We start from the raw sequence: 15,683 nt of genomic DNA on the forward strand, positions 1-15,683 counted from the left end.
CATTTGACCTTGGAACTATGTGAATATTTTGCATAAGGGAATATTTTACATAGTTAAAACAAAATTAAATCAAAAATTTCAAAGCCTAAAACTTGAAAGCAAAATGAAACTATAAATGTAACAGTATCGAAACCTTGAAGCATCATGAACTGTTAGCTCATATTTGAAATCGTGTATCCACTGAATCAGAAGCTGGAGCAGTGTCACAATCCGTGCTCTGCAGGACTGAGACCCGAGGAAGAAGAGGTTCATCTGAAACCCTGAAATCAGACCTGCCTCCTTCCCCTTGACCCTGTTCCCGCCCCACCCCCCGTTACAGCTATGCAGGCCAAACACACTTATCATCATGTCCACCTTCTCCCATCATGCCTTGCAACCAGAGCCCTAAGACCCTGGAGGTACATCAGAGAAAACCCACAGGAGCAAATGCCTCCCTTTTTCCGGTTCTGAGGGACCATGAAAGAGTCCCTTCTAATTGCTCCTTGAGGACAGAAGTGATGGTGACTTTTTCATTTTGGTTTTTTGCTTTTGTTTCTTAATTTTTTATAAATAAATAAAAAATAAACATAATAGTATCATGCTGGCAAGCATAACCGGACAGAGAAGAATCGGTTGTACGTCCCTAATGGGATGTGCACTAAGAACAAAAAGGCAAGCAGATCTGCCAAAAAACGATCCTCAGGTGTTTCCAGTAATCACGCTGTTGTTAACCACCAGTGGTGTTGCTCTAAATTGCTGTGAGTGCACAATATAGGGTAAAGACACAAACAGCTACTGCTGCTGGGAGCCAGGACTGGGGCACGAGACAGGAACGAACGTACCTGCAAAAATAAAGAACTTAGGAAGAACCCTGCAATCATAAATCTAAGTTGGAAATACCAGTACAAACTCAGGATATATTTTCCTACAAAAAAAATTAGAAAACCCCCAGAAACAATGACCAACCCAGAAGCAAGTTGCAGCCAGGCTCCTTAGAGACACCGGGCAGGAAATACACAAAACGAGCCTGAAACATCTGTCCTACCACAAACAAGGAAGCTACAAAGTCCACTGGGACGTGTCAAAAGGCCCCCAGGTCAAACACTGGACAACAGAACATCAAGGAGAAAACTGAGATGGACTGAAATGGAACACGTCAAGCGTGTTAAAAACCACGACATCATACAGACATCAAGCGCTTGCTGCGGCAGCACATATACTAAAATTGGAACGATACAGAGAAGATGAGCATGACACTTGTGCAAGGATGACATGCAAATTCGTTCCCTATTTTTGCAAATCAGCTACTCCAATAAAAATTTAAAGAAAACAACCCCCCACCACCACCAAAGCCCTCGTTAGTCACCCCTGAAGGTGCCAGGAGGCAAATGCACTATTAAGAAGATCAATGAGGGGGAGCACGGAGCTGGGCCTCGGAGCGGCCAACTCCTGCAGAGGGGAAGCCGCACAGTGTGGAGACTGCCCACCAAAACGTGCTGGAGGGGCGAGGGGGCGGGACGAGAATGGTCACCGTCCCCACAACCCTCAGGAAACAACAGACTGAGACCAACCAACAAGCACAGAGACGGGCAGGTGTGATGAAGAACCAACACCACTTGTCAAGTGTTCTTGCCCGAAAAACCTGAATCTGACCAAGTCCCTAGAACCAATTTACAGGAACCGAAGAACATGGAAGAAACCCACAGCACTGGGGTGTGACAAGCAACACCCAACGGTGAGGAACTCTGCTGGACAACCGACCAGGCTCTTCAACAAATAAACTACAAGGGGGATGGGGTGGTAGGGGACCTAGAGGCTAAGAGCGGATTCAGAGTTAGATCCACCAGCTGCAAACACAGGGAACCTATTTGGATTCTGACTCATACAAACTAGAAAAAAAACACACAAAACCACTGGGGAAAAAAACAGGCATTTGATGATATTAAGGAAGGACTGCTTTTTTTATATATAGTAATGGAGTGACGGTTATGCCTTTTAAAAAAGAACATGTTTATGGCAAAAATGATGCTCTCCAGGACTTGAAAGCAGTCGGTGGAGACTGAGGTCAGACCAGATGACCGCTCACCGCAAAAGCTGCACAACCGTCAGGGGTTCACGAGACTATTCTCTCTGCTTCTATAAATGTTTGAAATCAAGGAAGACATTGTGCTTGGGAAGAAAACAATATGACAGAACTGTCGACCTGGGAAGGACTTCAGGGGTCATCCAATCCCACAGTCTAACCGTGCAGAAAAGAAGTGATGTCATCCCCACAACTGCCTACGGCTGCCCTCTGGGGTCCTGGCCACCCCCCGCCCCCCAGCAGCTTCCATCGCCTCCCAGAATAACCCACACATGGAGGAGGCATCCGTGCCCACGGCATCCCATCTACTGGTACTCAGACCCCTGACCAAACCCTGGCAGACAAAGCTCATTTCACCAGATCCTTTCACAACACACGGAGCAGACACACGTGTGCACACACAACCCCACGACTCACCGTGCTTCTCATCTTCTAATTCCACCGCCTGTACCTGAGCAGGAAAGGAAGGAGAAGAAAAGGAGATTCAGATTTGTTGGAATCTCAAACTCATGCTTGCATGCATCTCAGCAGAGGTGACAGAATTAAAGATGGCAGAGAACTAACTGAAACGCTGGAGGGAAATTCCTTCTACACAAATCTTTAAGTTGGAGAATTAATTCCAGTGCTGTCTGAGTGTGATTATTAAACATACGCTGTGGCTGACCAACCATTTCAAGCTCTGACGTCTCAGAGAGCTGGGGGGCGGCCTCCACCACAAACTGGTCGGCGTCCTCACTGTCAGAATTCTGTGACTCTACGATCACATTTGAGACAGTTTTACCACTTCCTGTCCTAAATGAAAAGAAATCAGATTAAATTAGAAACGTTCTCCAGGTCACACGTCCTCATCAATCCCAGCGTCCGGAACTGTGTCTGAGGTTCCCTGAGAGGAGGCCGGAGCTGAGACGCAGTCTGCGAACGTGCAGTCTGGGGAAAGCCGCCAGGCCCCGCCCCACTGTGCCACCCCGCCCCGCGCCGTGCCCTCCTCCCAGCCGGGCTCGCTGCGGGACCAGCCCTGGGCCTGCAGCCCCTCTCCAGGAGAGGCCCGGTCTCCCAAGTCGCAAATCTCAGGGCAGGGGTGGCACTCACTGGTGGCCCTGCTGGCCAGTGCCACCCCAGACCCCGCTCCTTGGTCTCTCGCGGGAACACAGCAGCCTCCTCGAGGCCCCTCATTTGGCTGCTGGGTGCTGTCCCTGACCTACGGCCCCGCCCAGCACCCTCACTTACACACTGCCTCTCCCCGAGGGCCTGCCATCATTCTGGACCAGTCCGATGTCCACGGGCTCCTGACCTGGTCTCCCTGGTAACCGCCTCCATCCAAGGGCTCTCTCCTGCCTCCAGTGGCCACCGCCGGAACTGCCCCGCCTACTGTCACCCCGCGGCAGACCACCACCAGCTGCCTGCTGCTTAGGCACTGACTTCTGCTGCGCCTGCACTTGGACCACAGCCCCCAGACCCCAACACTCCACGGCTCCCCACCAGCCCCTCCTGCCCTCATTTCTTCCCTACCAACCTGACACAGTTACGCTTCAACAAATACCCTTCAGCCCCTGCCACTATCTCTCCAGCGCACGTACACACGCGTGCACACACACCCTTCAGTGGGATGGGAGGTCCAGAAGCAGGCCCTGCGCTTGGGTGTGAGCTCTCAACACAACACCCACTTCCCACTAACACCTTCGGCTCCACCCCCAGGGTCCTCAGACACTCCCAGCCACCCGTCCTGCCCCACCAGGACCGACCTTGTCTCGTCCTTGGTCTTCCACGCCCTCTGTACACCCCGTCCGGCCTACATCCCACCACTTGCAGCTCCCGAAACCCTCCCCCACATCCTTCCCTTCAGTAAACCCTCCCCAACCTCACCCTCGCCCCCGAACGCTGCCGCCACGTGCCTGCCCTGCGGGGCCTTCCTCCTTCTGGCCTCTGACCGCCAGGTCCCGAGGAGGGTCGAGGTTTCCCTTGGGCTTATGGAGGCTTCCAGATCTCCCTAAAATCTCCCAACACTGAATCTCACGTTGTCAGAGATTCCCCGAGAACCAGAGTCTCGCCCTGAACCCCATTATGAGTGCCGCCACCTGCCAATCCCGGGCCTCACCCCGCACTCCAGGCTCCTGGCTTCACTCTTGAGGATTTCAAGGGCTGAGAAATCACTCCCAGAGTGATGCCTTGTCACTGCCACTGACAGCAAATGCTTAACCGCGGATCCAAACACGCACTCTGTGGCCTCCCCCACCCATCTTCCCAGCTCCGGCTGGAGAACAAAGTCCACGCGATGCTGAGCCATCGCTCCGCCCCACGTGCCCCGGGAGGCACGCCACGGATGGGGTGGGGCTGCCTGTCCTCCACAAGATTTCAGCAGCATCCTTGGCTCCAAGCCCCAACTAGAGGCTAAGGGCCTCCCCTGCACCTCCTCCCCAATCACGGTGCTACGAAACGCCCCCAGACGTGGCCCTGGGCTGGGGCGACCCCCGGGTAGGACCTCTGCCGTCGCCCGTTCACCAGCCCCTCTCGTGGAGGACACTATCCACCACCTCCTCTCTCCTCTGAGCCCTGCCCCTCCTCGCCCAGACTCGCTGTTGGCTCAGGAGAAAGATGAAGAGCCAGGGTCTCACCTCCTGGGATCTCACCCGCCCGCCAGCCCCCCGGCCTTCGCTGAGGCCATTCCCTCCACACGTCCTGGCCCACCCAGGGGCTCTGTTCCCACAGTCCCCTCTCCCCACCCCGCAACGCCGGCATCTCCAGTCTCCCCCTCTCCACTGGACCATCCCCCGCACCACAAAAATGTGCTAGCCGGCTCATCTTAAAAACAGAGACCCCTAACTTCCCTTGACATTGCGCATCCCTCTGCTTCCCCCGGCAACCATACGTAAAATACGTCTATGCTGCCTCCAGGCCCCGCCTCCCGTTCCATCTGAAGCCCACTCCGACCAGCCTGTTTTCATCTTCCTAGTTTTTTGTTTTGATTTTCTGTACTGGATCCACAGGCAGATTTGTAAAATTTATAAAAGCCCTGCCTGAGGCTTGTCTTTATACTGCTGATGACTTTCTGACCACCTTTTGTTTTTTAATTTTTGTGCAATTAAGCCTTTAAATTTTTTTATCCTATTTTTCCCCTAATTGTTTTTATGCTTAGAAAATCCTCTATGTAGAGATGGGGGCAATCCACTTTCCCTGTAACTGTAAAGACATAACTGTACGAGCACGAACACCTGTGTTTTCCCTCACTTCTTTCTGAAGTGTGTGGCACGCACGAGGTTTGAGGTGACGCTCTACCCCGGGTTCTCTTCTACTCAATAGCAGGTGCTCCCTGCGCCGTCTGCTGCCTGCTCCGCCCCCATCTCTCAGCACACGCACCATCCTCACCCGTCCCTGTCCCACCAGCGCCAGGGAAGCCCTGCCCCTCGGTGCCAACGCGGATTCCAGGGCCTCACCTGTCCGTCGTCGGCACCTCCGCACTCTCCGGCCGCCTGACCCGGGGAGGCGCGGGCCGTGCGCTCCCGGGCCGAGGTATCCTCCTGAAAAGGGATACAAAACGCTTGCACGTTTCAAAGTGGACAGATGAAAACCCACATTAATGTTAATGCTAACTTCCAGGCCACCATCAATATGCCAGTTAGGACACAGCCTGCAGAATATTAAGAACGTTCCATTAGCCTGACAAATCTAAAAGTATCCATCTTCTAATCTTACATTCTCGTTAATTTTAAGGTACAAAAAGTAGTAACCTAACTATCAGGAATCAAACCATGACATAATTTAGCCTTAAGTACGAATTTCCCTAAATCTCTAAAACATTCTACGTGAGTTAGTTACACCTCAGGTACAAGAAAATTAAACAGTTTTTGCTTTCTTCGTACACACACTTCCTCACAATTAAGCCCAAGCATTACATGAGCTGTGGAAGGTACGGAGAGGAGCAGGGCAGCTGCCCGGGTGGGAACCAGAGCACACGAACCTGACGGCGGCTGGGAGCTCGCCTGGCAGCTCGGAATTCTCCGGCACCTCACACTTCTCCTGGCCAGAAGGTCCAACGTCTCCTTCTGGACAGGCAGCAAGCCAACCAGCAGTTCACAAAGAAAGAAACAAACAACTAGTAAATATGTGAAGAGACAGCAATCAAACAACTGCAAATATAAATGAGCTTTTTTTCATCTATCATTTTGATGAAGTTCAGACAGACACTTGATATCTAAATTTGGGGGGAGATTTGGGGAAACGGGCACACTCAAACCCTGGGAATACAAACTGGTTTAACTTCTCCAGAAACAGAATTCAAAAGGTAGGTCAATCAAGTCAGCAATTTAACTTAAAGGAAATACAAGCTAAGGAAAGAAGTGGACACGTGTAACCTCGTGTCAAGACGCTCACCCATCAGCATTTACAACAGTGACAGACACTAGGAAACTTCAGGGAGCTGCGGTCTGTGAGACCCTCGTATAAAACAGTCGTCATGTTAATGTACGTATCATCAGTAGAGTAGGGTAATGTATCTGATCATTACACACACAGGTGGGCTCTAGAAGGACACCCATTCGAGTTACGAGCAGGGGCACTGCCGCTGCTTTTCATTTTCTTCTCCATAGTTTTCTGCATTTTTAAGGTTTTTCACTTTGGCTCTGTACCATATTGTTTTTATAATCTGAATAAAGTTTTGTTCATTTTGATAAATATTTAATCAGTAAATAATAAGCCCAAGCTATAATAGTAAGACAATTAAATTTACTCTTACTATTTAAAGTAAAAGGACTTTATACATGAGAAAATAGTAAAATCAGAACTTGATTATTGGAAATACAGTTTACACTCAGGAAGAAATTCTGAAATGTATTCTTTTGAAACATATTTTCATAAAATAGGAAAATTAAATCTTAACTTGGTGTAGTTATGTTTCCTTAAGTTACTTTCACTAATACAATTTGTAAAACATAAACCTGAGAGTACATGTTAATAACTATACACACGTACACAACTTACACCAAACAGATTTACTTACAGCTATTCCTTACCTGCATCACTAGGAGAATCACCTAAAAAAAAAAAAAAAAAAAAAGGTACATCAGAAAATCAACTTCTGTGTTAGGAAACCTCAGTATATTAAATGAGCAGAACAGGATTAGAGAGAAATACATAATTAATAATTTTGGATGTCTATTGGGGAAAAAAGGGGTCATTTCCTCATAGCCTTTTTTCTAGTTTCCTATTGCCACTGCTTTATCTTCAAAGAGAGAAAGACAAAGAACAAACAAAACTATGAATCAGAACATGTTATTACATGGAAACAGGAAGCAGCAATGAGAAGAAAGTGTATCCATCAAAGAGATGAATGAAAGAAACAGAAGATGGAGAAGGTGACAGAGCCTCGAAGCCACGGATGGACCGACTCCATGTGTGTGGGACGAGCCAGGGGTGAACTGGCGAACATACCTTGGGGCATTTTCCAGGCTCTGGATGGAAGCAAACAAGAGCCTGTCTTACATAACTCAGCAGCAAGTGTTTCTCCATCGGCTCCTAAATTAGAAGAAAGTGTCTCTGCTCCACACAGGCCTGCCTTGGCACTCTTCCCCCAGGACCCTTCAAGTGCCACTTTATGGGGACAAATGTGACCGACGCGGCCACAGTCAACGAGTGAAGCATTGCAGGGGTGGGTGGACCCAGGAAGGTCTCTGTGTTACACTCCTAAAATGCATGAACACGTGTGCAGAAGACCCAAAACTCCCTGGATTCAGGTGAGGGCCTGGACAGACACCCCCCGGGGATGGGCCCAGCTTACCCTCAGGACACAAAGACGTGACAGACAAGCGCCCCTCAGACCCCGGAGCTGTGCACCGGCGGGGGGGACCTCGAGCGCTTTGGGTGGCCTGTGGACGCCGTGGTCAGAGCCACAGAAATGCTGCCCCAAAGAGGGCGGCTCTAGGGGTGGGGGGGGCCCGCTTAGGGCATCGGGGGGACCTGGGAGCCCTCCAGGACTCCATTTGTGTGGAACACAGAGCCTCCCGGAGGTCCCGCCCCACAGAGGGACAAGGTGAGGACAGGCCTGGGGAGCGTGGCTCCAGGCAGAGCCTCTGGAAGACGGGGTGACGGGGGCTGCCCGGGAGGACACACAGCGGCCGCAGCCGCCCTCCTTGCTGCCCTGTCGCCTGGTGTGCGGGAAAGAGACCAGCGTGAGAGCCGCTGGGCCCCCGGGGCCCCGACGCCACACCTCCAGACTCTCTCCAAAGCCCATGCCCTCGGTGTCGCTGGGGACAGGCCGTGGGTCCCGGAAAGGTGGCTGAGTCATGAGCTGATGCCCAGGTGGTGAGGGCACACGGCAGCCCCGCCCACAGATCGGCCTGGGCCCTGGGCGCCCCGTCCTCACGGATGCCCAGGTCCTCTGCGGCTCCACCTCCTCCCCAGATCCCGGGGCCGAGGCGGCCCGGACGTGCAGGCGCTCTGTCCCCCTTGGATCCCTCGTCCCAGGTGAGCACACCCTCACAGCCAGCCGCGCCCCCCTCTGAGCTTGGGAGCCTGCCCTCAGGTGTCTGCGCGCCTCGAGACTCTGCCCCCCACCCCCCGCCGCCACTCCACAGCCCAGGCCGCTCTCGCCTCTGGACCACGCGCTGCTCTGCCCACGTGGAGGCCATCTGAGTAGGGCTTAGCCACTCATCGTAAAAATGCCATCAGCTTCCTGCTGCGAAGCTCCCTGATGTGGCCACTGGCCCCAGCTCTCACCCCTGCCCCTGCCCAAAGGCTCTCCCTGACCCTCCCTGAGAGAGTGCAGAGTCCCTCCCCCCAGACCACCCCCAGCACCCCTTAGGGCACCTACTGGCTTCTGCCCACTCGTGCACTCACTGCCTTAGGGCCTAGCACACAGTAGGCCTTCAACCAACATTTTCTACTGGAACAAACTGACAAATGTCGGCCCTCACCTGGCCTTGCCCCTGCTGCCCCGGTCCCAACACCCTGCACCAGGCCCGGCACTGGGGCACGTGCACCCCTCCATGCTCGAAGGAGCTCCAGGGCCTTAAAAAGCAAATGCTGAACGTGGACTTTACCACGACTTTTTTTTTTAACTGCTGAGAAAAATCATGCCAAAAGCAGAACCCCACTGAGGTGGGACTTAAGACACTCAGAGAACGTCACAGCCAGAAAAGTCACAGTCGTGACAGCGCTCTGAGCTGCTTAAAAGTCCTCTTTGGACCTGAAACCTGGGGGATGCAGCTCGGCCTCTGGGACCCCCAGCAGCGACTGAGGCTTGTTCCTGTCGTCCCGACACCCCGGGCTTTCCCACAGTATCTCAGGAGGAACACTGGGGACACAGGACAGTCTGCTGTCATCAGGCAGTGACTAGAAGACGCTTTCTAGTTTCTGTAAAAAGGCAGAAGTGAGCCATTTGCCACGTTCGGTCCTGATGGTGAGAGAACGAGGGCCTGGACTCTCTGGGGTGTCAGAGACTCAGGGTAACTGTGGCTGCAGCCGTGGCCTTGGGCTGAGAGGCTTCCACACAAGCGCGCCACATCTGGGGCGCCGGGTCTCCCTCACGGGACAGGAGTGGTTGACACGGGGCCCCTTTCTCACCTTTCTGCTTTACTGCTGGTTCTGGCTCAGCACTTTCTCGTGGCAGACTAGATGAATTAGCATCTGAAACACTAGCTGAGTTAGTATTAGCTTCCTTTGTTCCTGATGTAAGACAGTTAAATGGGTTATTAAGACGGAACTGGTCATCAGGCACCTTACTTATCTGTGCTTCCCCACCACAAGCTTCCCAAGGATGACCCAGGGCAGCTTCTAGAAAACGCACCTAGAACACTCCTCCCAGGCCTGGCTCTGGGATCAGGAGAGCGCGAAGGGACACCCAGACGTGAGCAGACCCCGCCCACGTGGCCCAGGCAGAGGCCTGGGCTCCCACAGCCAAAGCACCCTGGGCCCCCATTTCCAGGACCACCCGACACTACCAGTCTCCCCTCATCTCCCCACGACAGCCAGGCCTGGGAGTCACAAGCTGCAAATAGGCTGCAACTTCAGGAAAGCAGGAGGAGAAGGAAAAATATTTCTGGCCTCGTGCACAGCCCTAGACGTCTGAAAAGCTCCCAAACGCTTGCCTCCTGATTACTGACTCATATGCGGATGTTCATAAAAATAGAAAAAAACACCAAATACCTGAGAAATAAAACATTTTTTCCTAGTAAAAACAAAAGGATGGGTGCTGGGGGAACAGATTTTGAATTGTGGCAGGACCCAGGGAGGAAACCTGACCCGTTACCAAAGGACCCTCCCACACACTCTCTGAAATGGATCCAGAGGCAAAAATAAAATTAGGAAAATGTTCCCTTTCCTGAAACACGATCTTATAATTTCTTAAAAGTACTCAAAGAAATAGTTTATGTCAGAATTAAACTGTCACTAACTATCAGAGAACTGCTTGATTTTATGTAGTGCAACTACATAAAATAGACAACATATAATTTTCTGAGGAAATTTTTTTTTTTGATCTGCAAAAACGATGCTGACTTAAACAGTCTGATTCATGTCTACAGTTAATTATTTATGATATCTCATAGGACCAACAAGAAATACCATTAAGTTCTAAAACAAACAAATCTAAAAATAAGTGTAAGTTAGGCAGCTGTAGATTTTCAATTTTAGAAGAAAACACCCCAATAACTTTAAGTTGTCATATGTTATTTGAAAGTATCAAATATTTTCTATATTGTACAAAACCACCAGCACAGTAAGTAAATTACAAATGCATTATTTCTGTCCATAGCTTGAGGAGACCAATGACACTCTGCACAATTTTATCTCCTCAAAGCTCTTTCTTTCTTTACTTTTTTGAGAGGCCTATAATGGTTGTTTTAACGTTTCTAGTGGTATTCTTAAGTAAGGTTTACTAAACCCCAAATTCACACAAACAGAAAGAACATAAAAACAGACTATCATTCACTAATAATACTACAATCGATTCTTAATCAGAGGGCGGGTTAACCAACTTGCCAAGCAACAGCTTTTAAAACAATAACGCACCCATAAGAAATTAAAATTACTATGAATTGGAAAAAAAAAAAGTCAGTGCATTAGCACAATCTGCTGAGTTAGCGGCCATTACTGAGCCCTGCAGGTAAGGACGTGGGCGGAGCACCGCGCCTTGAGGGGGTTCTCATCCCAATAAGATCACCCGCGCAAAGCTGGGGGCACCGGCTGGGGCCACGGAGTCTGCACCAGTCACTCTCCCTGAAACTCACCAAGCAGCGCAGAGCCCACAGCACTGCACAAGCAGCTTGCCATTCTGCCAGGCCTCTGTGCAAAGTTCAGCTGCACGGAGGTGCTGACTACATCTGAGGGTAAATGCAAATAACCAGGGTTTAAAATGGGCGGATCTGCCTGGCCCAGTGACCAGCCTTAGCATCATATCATGGGATGCAGAGACACTAAGTGCATCCTGACAGGACATAAGGTAAAGGGCACAGCATCACCTACGTAGGGGTGAGGGAGAAGCAATCTCTTTAACCCAAATCTGATCAGGCCTTTAGATCTAACAGAAATACCGGGGGCGGGGGGTGGCGCCATAAGTTAAATGACAGCACGGGAGCGATGAGACAAACACAGAGGAGGGAGCGCTGCACAGGACAAGCAGCCTCACCTCTCCACAAAGTCAGCGCTCTGGAACGAAGGTAGGGGAAGGGGGGCTGTTCCACATTCAAGAGGTTAAAGACACAAAAAGAATAATAAAAAACATACAGTGTGTTCTGGATCCTGATTTTTTTAAAAATAACATTGTTGAGACAATAAGAATGCAGCCTGGGTTTTAGATGCTCTTGGGGAATGACAAGTCTGTTGGGTGCAACAATAATTTTACGGCTATGTAGGAACATTTTTTTTTTGAGGTGCATGCTGAAGTATTTAAATGGAATTATTTAAAGTATTAAAATATTTTTTAAATACTCTGAAATATTTCATAAAACTACGTCACCATAGATGAAGCAAATGTGTCAGAATGTTAGGACCATTGAATCTACATGAGAGGTACATGGGTGCGAGTCATTCTACTCTTTCTACGTATTTTTCATAATGAAAATGTCTAAACAATAAAACAAAATGAAATGAGCGAACCCGAGCAAAATGAAGACATGGATGCCGTAAGGTTCCGGGAAAACATAAGATGACCAAACAGCTGTAGAAGGAGCAAGTCTCCTCAGACAGCCTGTGTGACAATGTGAGCAGGGGAGGAAGACGTTCATGTTTTGAGAAAGAAATGGATAAATTCCTTGTTGAATTCTTCAATCCACCGGCAAAGGCAAATGAGAACCACCAAGCCCAACCATTGTCCCGGGACACCCCAACAGTAACGCAGGCCGGCCAGGCGCTGGTCTGAAGCGCTGGCCAGGAGAGGAAGGGGGCTGGGAGGACACACCCAGTGGCCTGGATCTGGAAGCCATAATCAATCTGGAAACTTAAGGAACCCTAACGACTGCTGGCAAACCCTGAATTCTGGAAGCAAAATGACTGCCAGTGCAGGACGACACTTGTGATGACAGGGACCCGGGGTGTGTGCAGTGACAGGACTCAAGGGAGTAAGGGTTTGTGGGGAGGGAGGCTCACTAGGGCCACCCAGGGACAGGGAGCGCACAGGACTCTGCTGGCGGCCACCAGGTGGCGCCAGGCTTCCTTCTAATCTCCACAAAGCGCTCAACCGAGAATCGCCTGCTGCAATGTTCTGTGCTTCTTGAACACTGAGCTTTTATTATTTTCACACATGCAGATAAAGATCTATACAGATCCATAAAGTCTAACATATGTCTAAAGAACTACCCCAATTTATTTTAAATCCAGCATACCATCTCAGAACAGCGCTGACTCACCCTGACTTGGGGCTCTCGAGTAAACTTTATATATAAAGTGATGGGTACTAAAGCAATGGTGCACGACATGTCTGTGACAAGCCAGTCACTTCAGGATCATCACCTCATTTACCCTCAAGGCAGGTCTTCTCACACCCGTGTACCCACGAGGAGGCACTGGCTCAGAGAGTACACCTGTGCGGCTCGTTCCAGGGCAGCAGGTACGCAGGTTTGGGTTTGGATGCGAGGTGTGCCCACGTGGGCCGCCCAGGGCCTGCGCAGGGCAAGCCCTCACTCAAGCTTCGCCCCGCCCACTCCCCTCTCCTGCAGTACCAGGACTGCCCTGTGCTGCCCCCCACAGGACCCGCCTGTGGCTGAGAAAAGCTCCTGCAGAAATGAAATAAAACATCACAAGATGCAGCTGAATTGCAACGGGCGTGGCCACTGAGAAAAGCATTTTCATCCGTAAGAACTCATTCTGTCCCAATTTAGGTCGTTCGGTCCTCCCACACTGCTAGAGACGCAGATAAACCACACAGAGCTGACCTACTTGGAACAGAATAACCACAGACCATCACTGCTGAACCAGCGATGGAGCAGACGGCTTGCAAACACACCCCTCTTAGAAAAGCAAAAACTAGTAAAGGGAGAACGCAAGTGCAGAAAGATGGGCTCATTGTTATTCTAGCTACAGTTACAGAATGTTAAAAAAACAGGTAGATCCGAGGCAAGTTCAGCCTAGAAAAATCTTTATCTTTCCCCGGGGGCAAGATTTACACTATTTTTCCCCTCAAATGTCACTCAAGAATTGCCGTATTTCTGAAGAATTTAGTTAAACATCACAGAAGACTCCATACAGTTACAACCTTGGATCATCCCACTGAAATTCCATATCCGTACGTCTAATCAGCCGGTATCAGCAGGGTGAGGATGTGCACACACGTCACACTGCCAGCCTCGAATGTAAAAGGTGTGCCACGGGGACACCTTCCCCGGGTGCTCCGAGCAAGCACTTGAAAATAGTTCTTGTGGAGCATTTTCTTAACAGAACACAGCAGAGCACGCCGCAGAACTGAAAGATAATTTCTCTAACTATCCACAACACTTTTTAAAATTCCAGGAGTAAGATGAAGAAAGCATTTTGACTTAGATGCAAAGATGTTACACATAATAAAGCATGTAAAGGTTAACTTAGAGCTAAGTTCATCTTCTTTATCATAAAACTTAGCAAATTAAAGCAAACAGACTATCAAGTCATTTCTGTTCTTCAGTACACCGTGGGAAAAAAGAAATCTGATGAACATTAAAGTGGTTAGAAAAATAAAGAATAATGATAACCCCACTGAGATGTAAATATTTCATACCAAAGTGGTGAGGAATTTAAACTAAGGAATATATTTTTCTTACCTATTTCTGAAGTTGTAGTTTCCTGATCTGGTTCATTATTTAATCCAGACACTATGGGGTCTAAAATTTTAGCTGAAATATCATCCTCCTTTCTTCCTGACATAAAACAGTGAACAACAGATTAAACTATTGCAAAGGTTTTCGCGTTTGGTTGCTTTGGTTGGGATTTACAAGGCTTTATGCCAAGGTCACCAACTAACTGTCCCATCAACTCAACGGTCAACCCTCAGCCTCCACGGGACCTGTCTCGGAAGCGCTGGATAAGCCCCTCCGCCTCCGGAAGCCCCTGGCTTTCAGGGCGCTGGCTCTCCAACCCCCCAACTTGCTGGCCTCTGTCTCCTCTGCCAGAGCCTCTCCTCCTCTCCGACCCTCGAATCCTGGGCTCCACGCTCCCCGGAGGCCATTACTGCATGAAGGCCCGCGCGCTAATCTGGGAACCCCCAAGTTCTTCATTTTAACGTCAGCTTCTCCAGCTCTGCCCCTGAACCTCAGGCCCACACGCCCGCCCGCTGTCCCAACGCCTCCACCTGCTTGTTTCACAGGCATCTTGAACTTAACGCCTCTAGAACGGATCCGCCAACCAGCTTCTCCCAAAGCCTTCCCCGCTTCAATAAATGACACCACGGAGGTGCCGGACACCCCCAACCGATCCCACCTGTGATTCCTCTCTAACAGGCGCCGTGCAGTCCATCGGCGCCACTGTCATCCCTTCCGTGAGAGCGGCCTACCCCGCCCCACCCCCACCCCCCATCTCCGCAGCAGTGACCTTGGGTCCCAGACGTCGCGGCCTCTCACCTGGACGCCACAGCACCACCTAACTGCTCTCCGGCCTTCATTCCCGCCCCTGCAGTTTTAAGGGGGGCGCCTCTCAAACCTAAGCCAGAGCCTGTCTCTGTCCTGCTGGGCACCCCGGGACTTCGCTCCCACCTACTCCACCGTGCCCCCAGCCTGCCCGCTCACAAGCCCCTTCTCCTGGCACCTGCCCTCTCTCTGCTCCAGCCTCACCACCTGGCTTCCAGTCACTCAAACAGGCAGGCCTGTCCCCAGCTCGGGGCCTCTGGCCATTCCTGGACACCCACAGGTCATGTGCTCTGTGACGCTAGTGGACTCTGTCCAGACACCCCCTCCTCAGTGGCCCTCCCTGCCTACGCACCCCCTCCACCTCTCTCGGCTTCACCTCCCTTCAAAAGACTCATGGTTAACTAACACGAAGGTATACATCCTGAGTTCTCTTTACTATCTGTCTTCTCCTTCTAGATCATACTCTCCACGAGGGCAGGTACTCCACAGATATTTGCAGAATTAAGAAAGGAAGGCTCACATGGACGATTTCGGCCAGTGAGGGGGTCACGGACGGGAATCCATGCACGGCGGGGGCAGCCCCATGGCTCAGACAAGGG

General features: G+C 50.6%; 1 protein-coding gene and 1 pseudogene across 5 annotated transcripts in view; one reads left to right on the top strand and one right to left on the bottom strand.

The window, feature by feature from the left end:
- TRAF3IP1 (TRAF3 interacting protein 1) overlaps nt 1-15,683 on the bottom strand; it is a 66,013-nt gene that overhangs the window by 36,744 nt on the left and 13,586 nt on the right. For 2 of the 5 annotated variants that reach the window (XM_060151680.1, XM_060151678.1), the window contains 5 exons: nt 7,069-7,089; nt 6,018-6,102; nt 5,494-5,577; nt 2,731-2,854; nt 2,480-2,513 (listed from right to left, as the gene is read on the bottom strand). In XM_060151680.1, the coding sequence (XP_060007663.1) occupies nt 2,480-2,513; nt 2,731-2,854; nt 5,494-5,577; nt 6,018-6,102; nt 7,069-7,089 (348 nt within the window). Of the gene's footprint in view, nt 1-2,479; nt 2,514-2,730; nt 2,855-5,493; nt 5,578-6,017; nt 6,103-7,068; nt 7,090-9,616; nt 9,719-14,283; nt 14,380-15,683 lie in introns of all 5 variants that reach the window. The other 3 variants (XM_060151676.1, XM_060151679.1, XM_060151677.1) reach the window with 3 other exon arrangements.
- On the top strand, nt 1,175-1,274 carry LOC132522557 (U6 spliceosomal RNA; annotated as a pseudogene).

The sequence above is a fragment of the Lagenorhynchus albirostris genome, chromosome 6 (genome assembly GCF_949774975.1).
Source record: "Lagenorhynchus albirostris chromosome 6, mLagAlb1.1, whole genome shotgun sequence".
NCBI lineage: Eukaryota > Metazoa > Chordata > Mammalia > Artiodactyla > Delphinidae > Lagenorhynchus > Lagenorhynchus albirostris.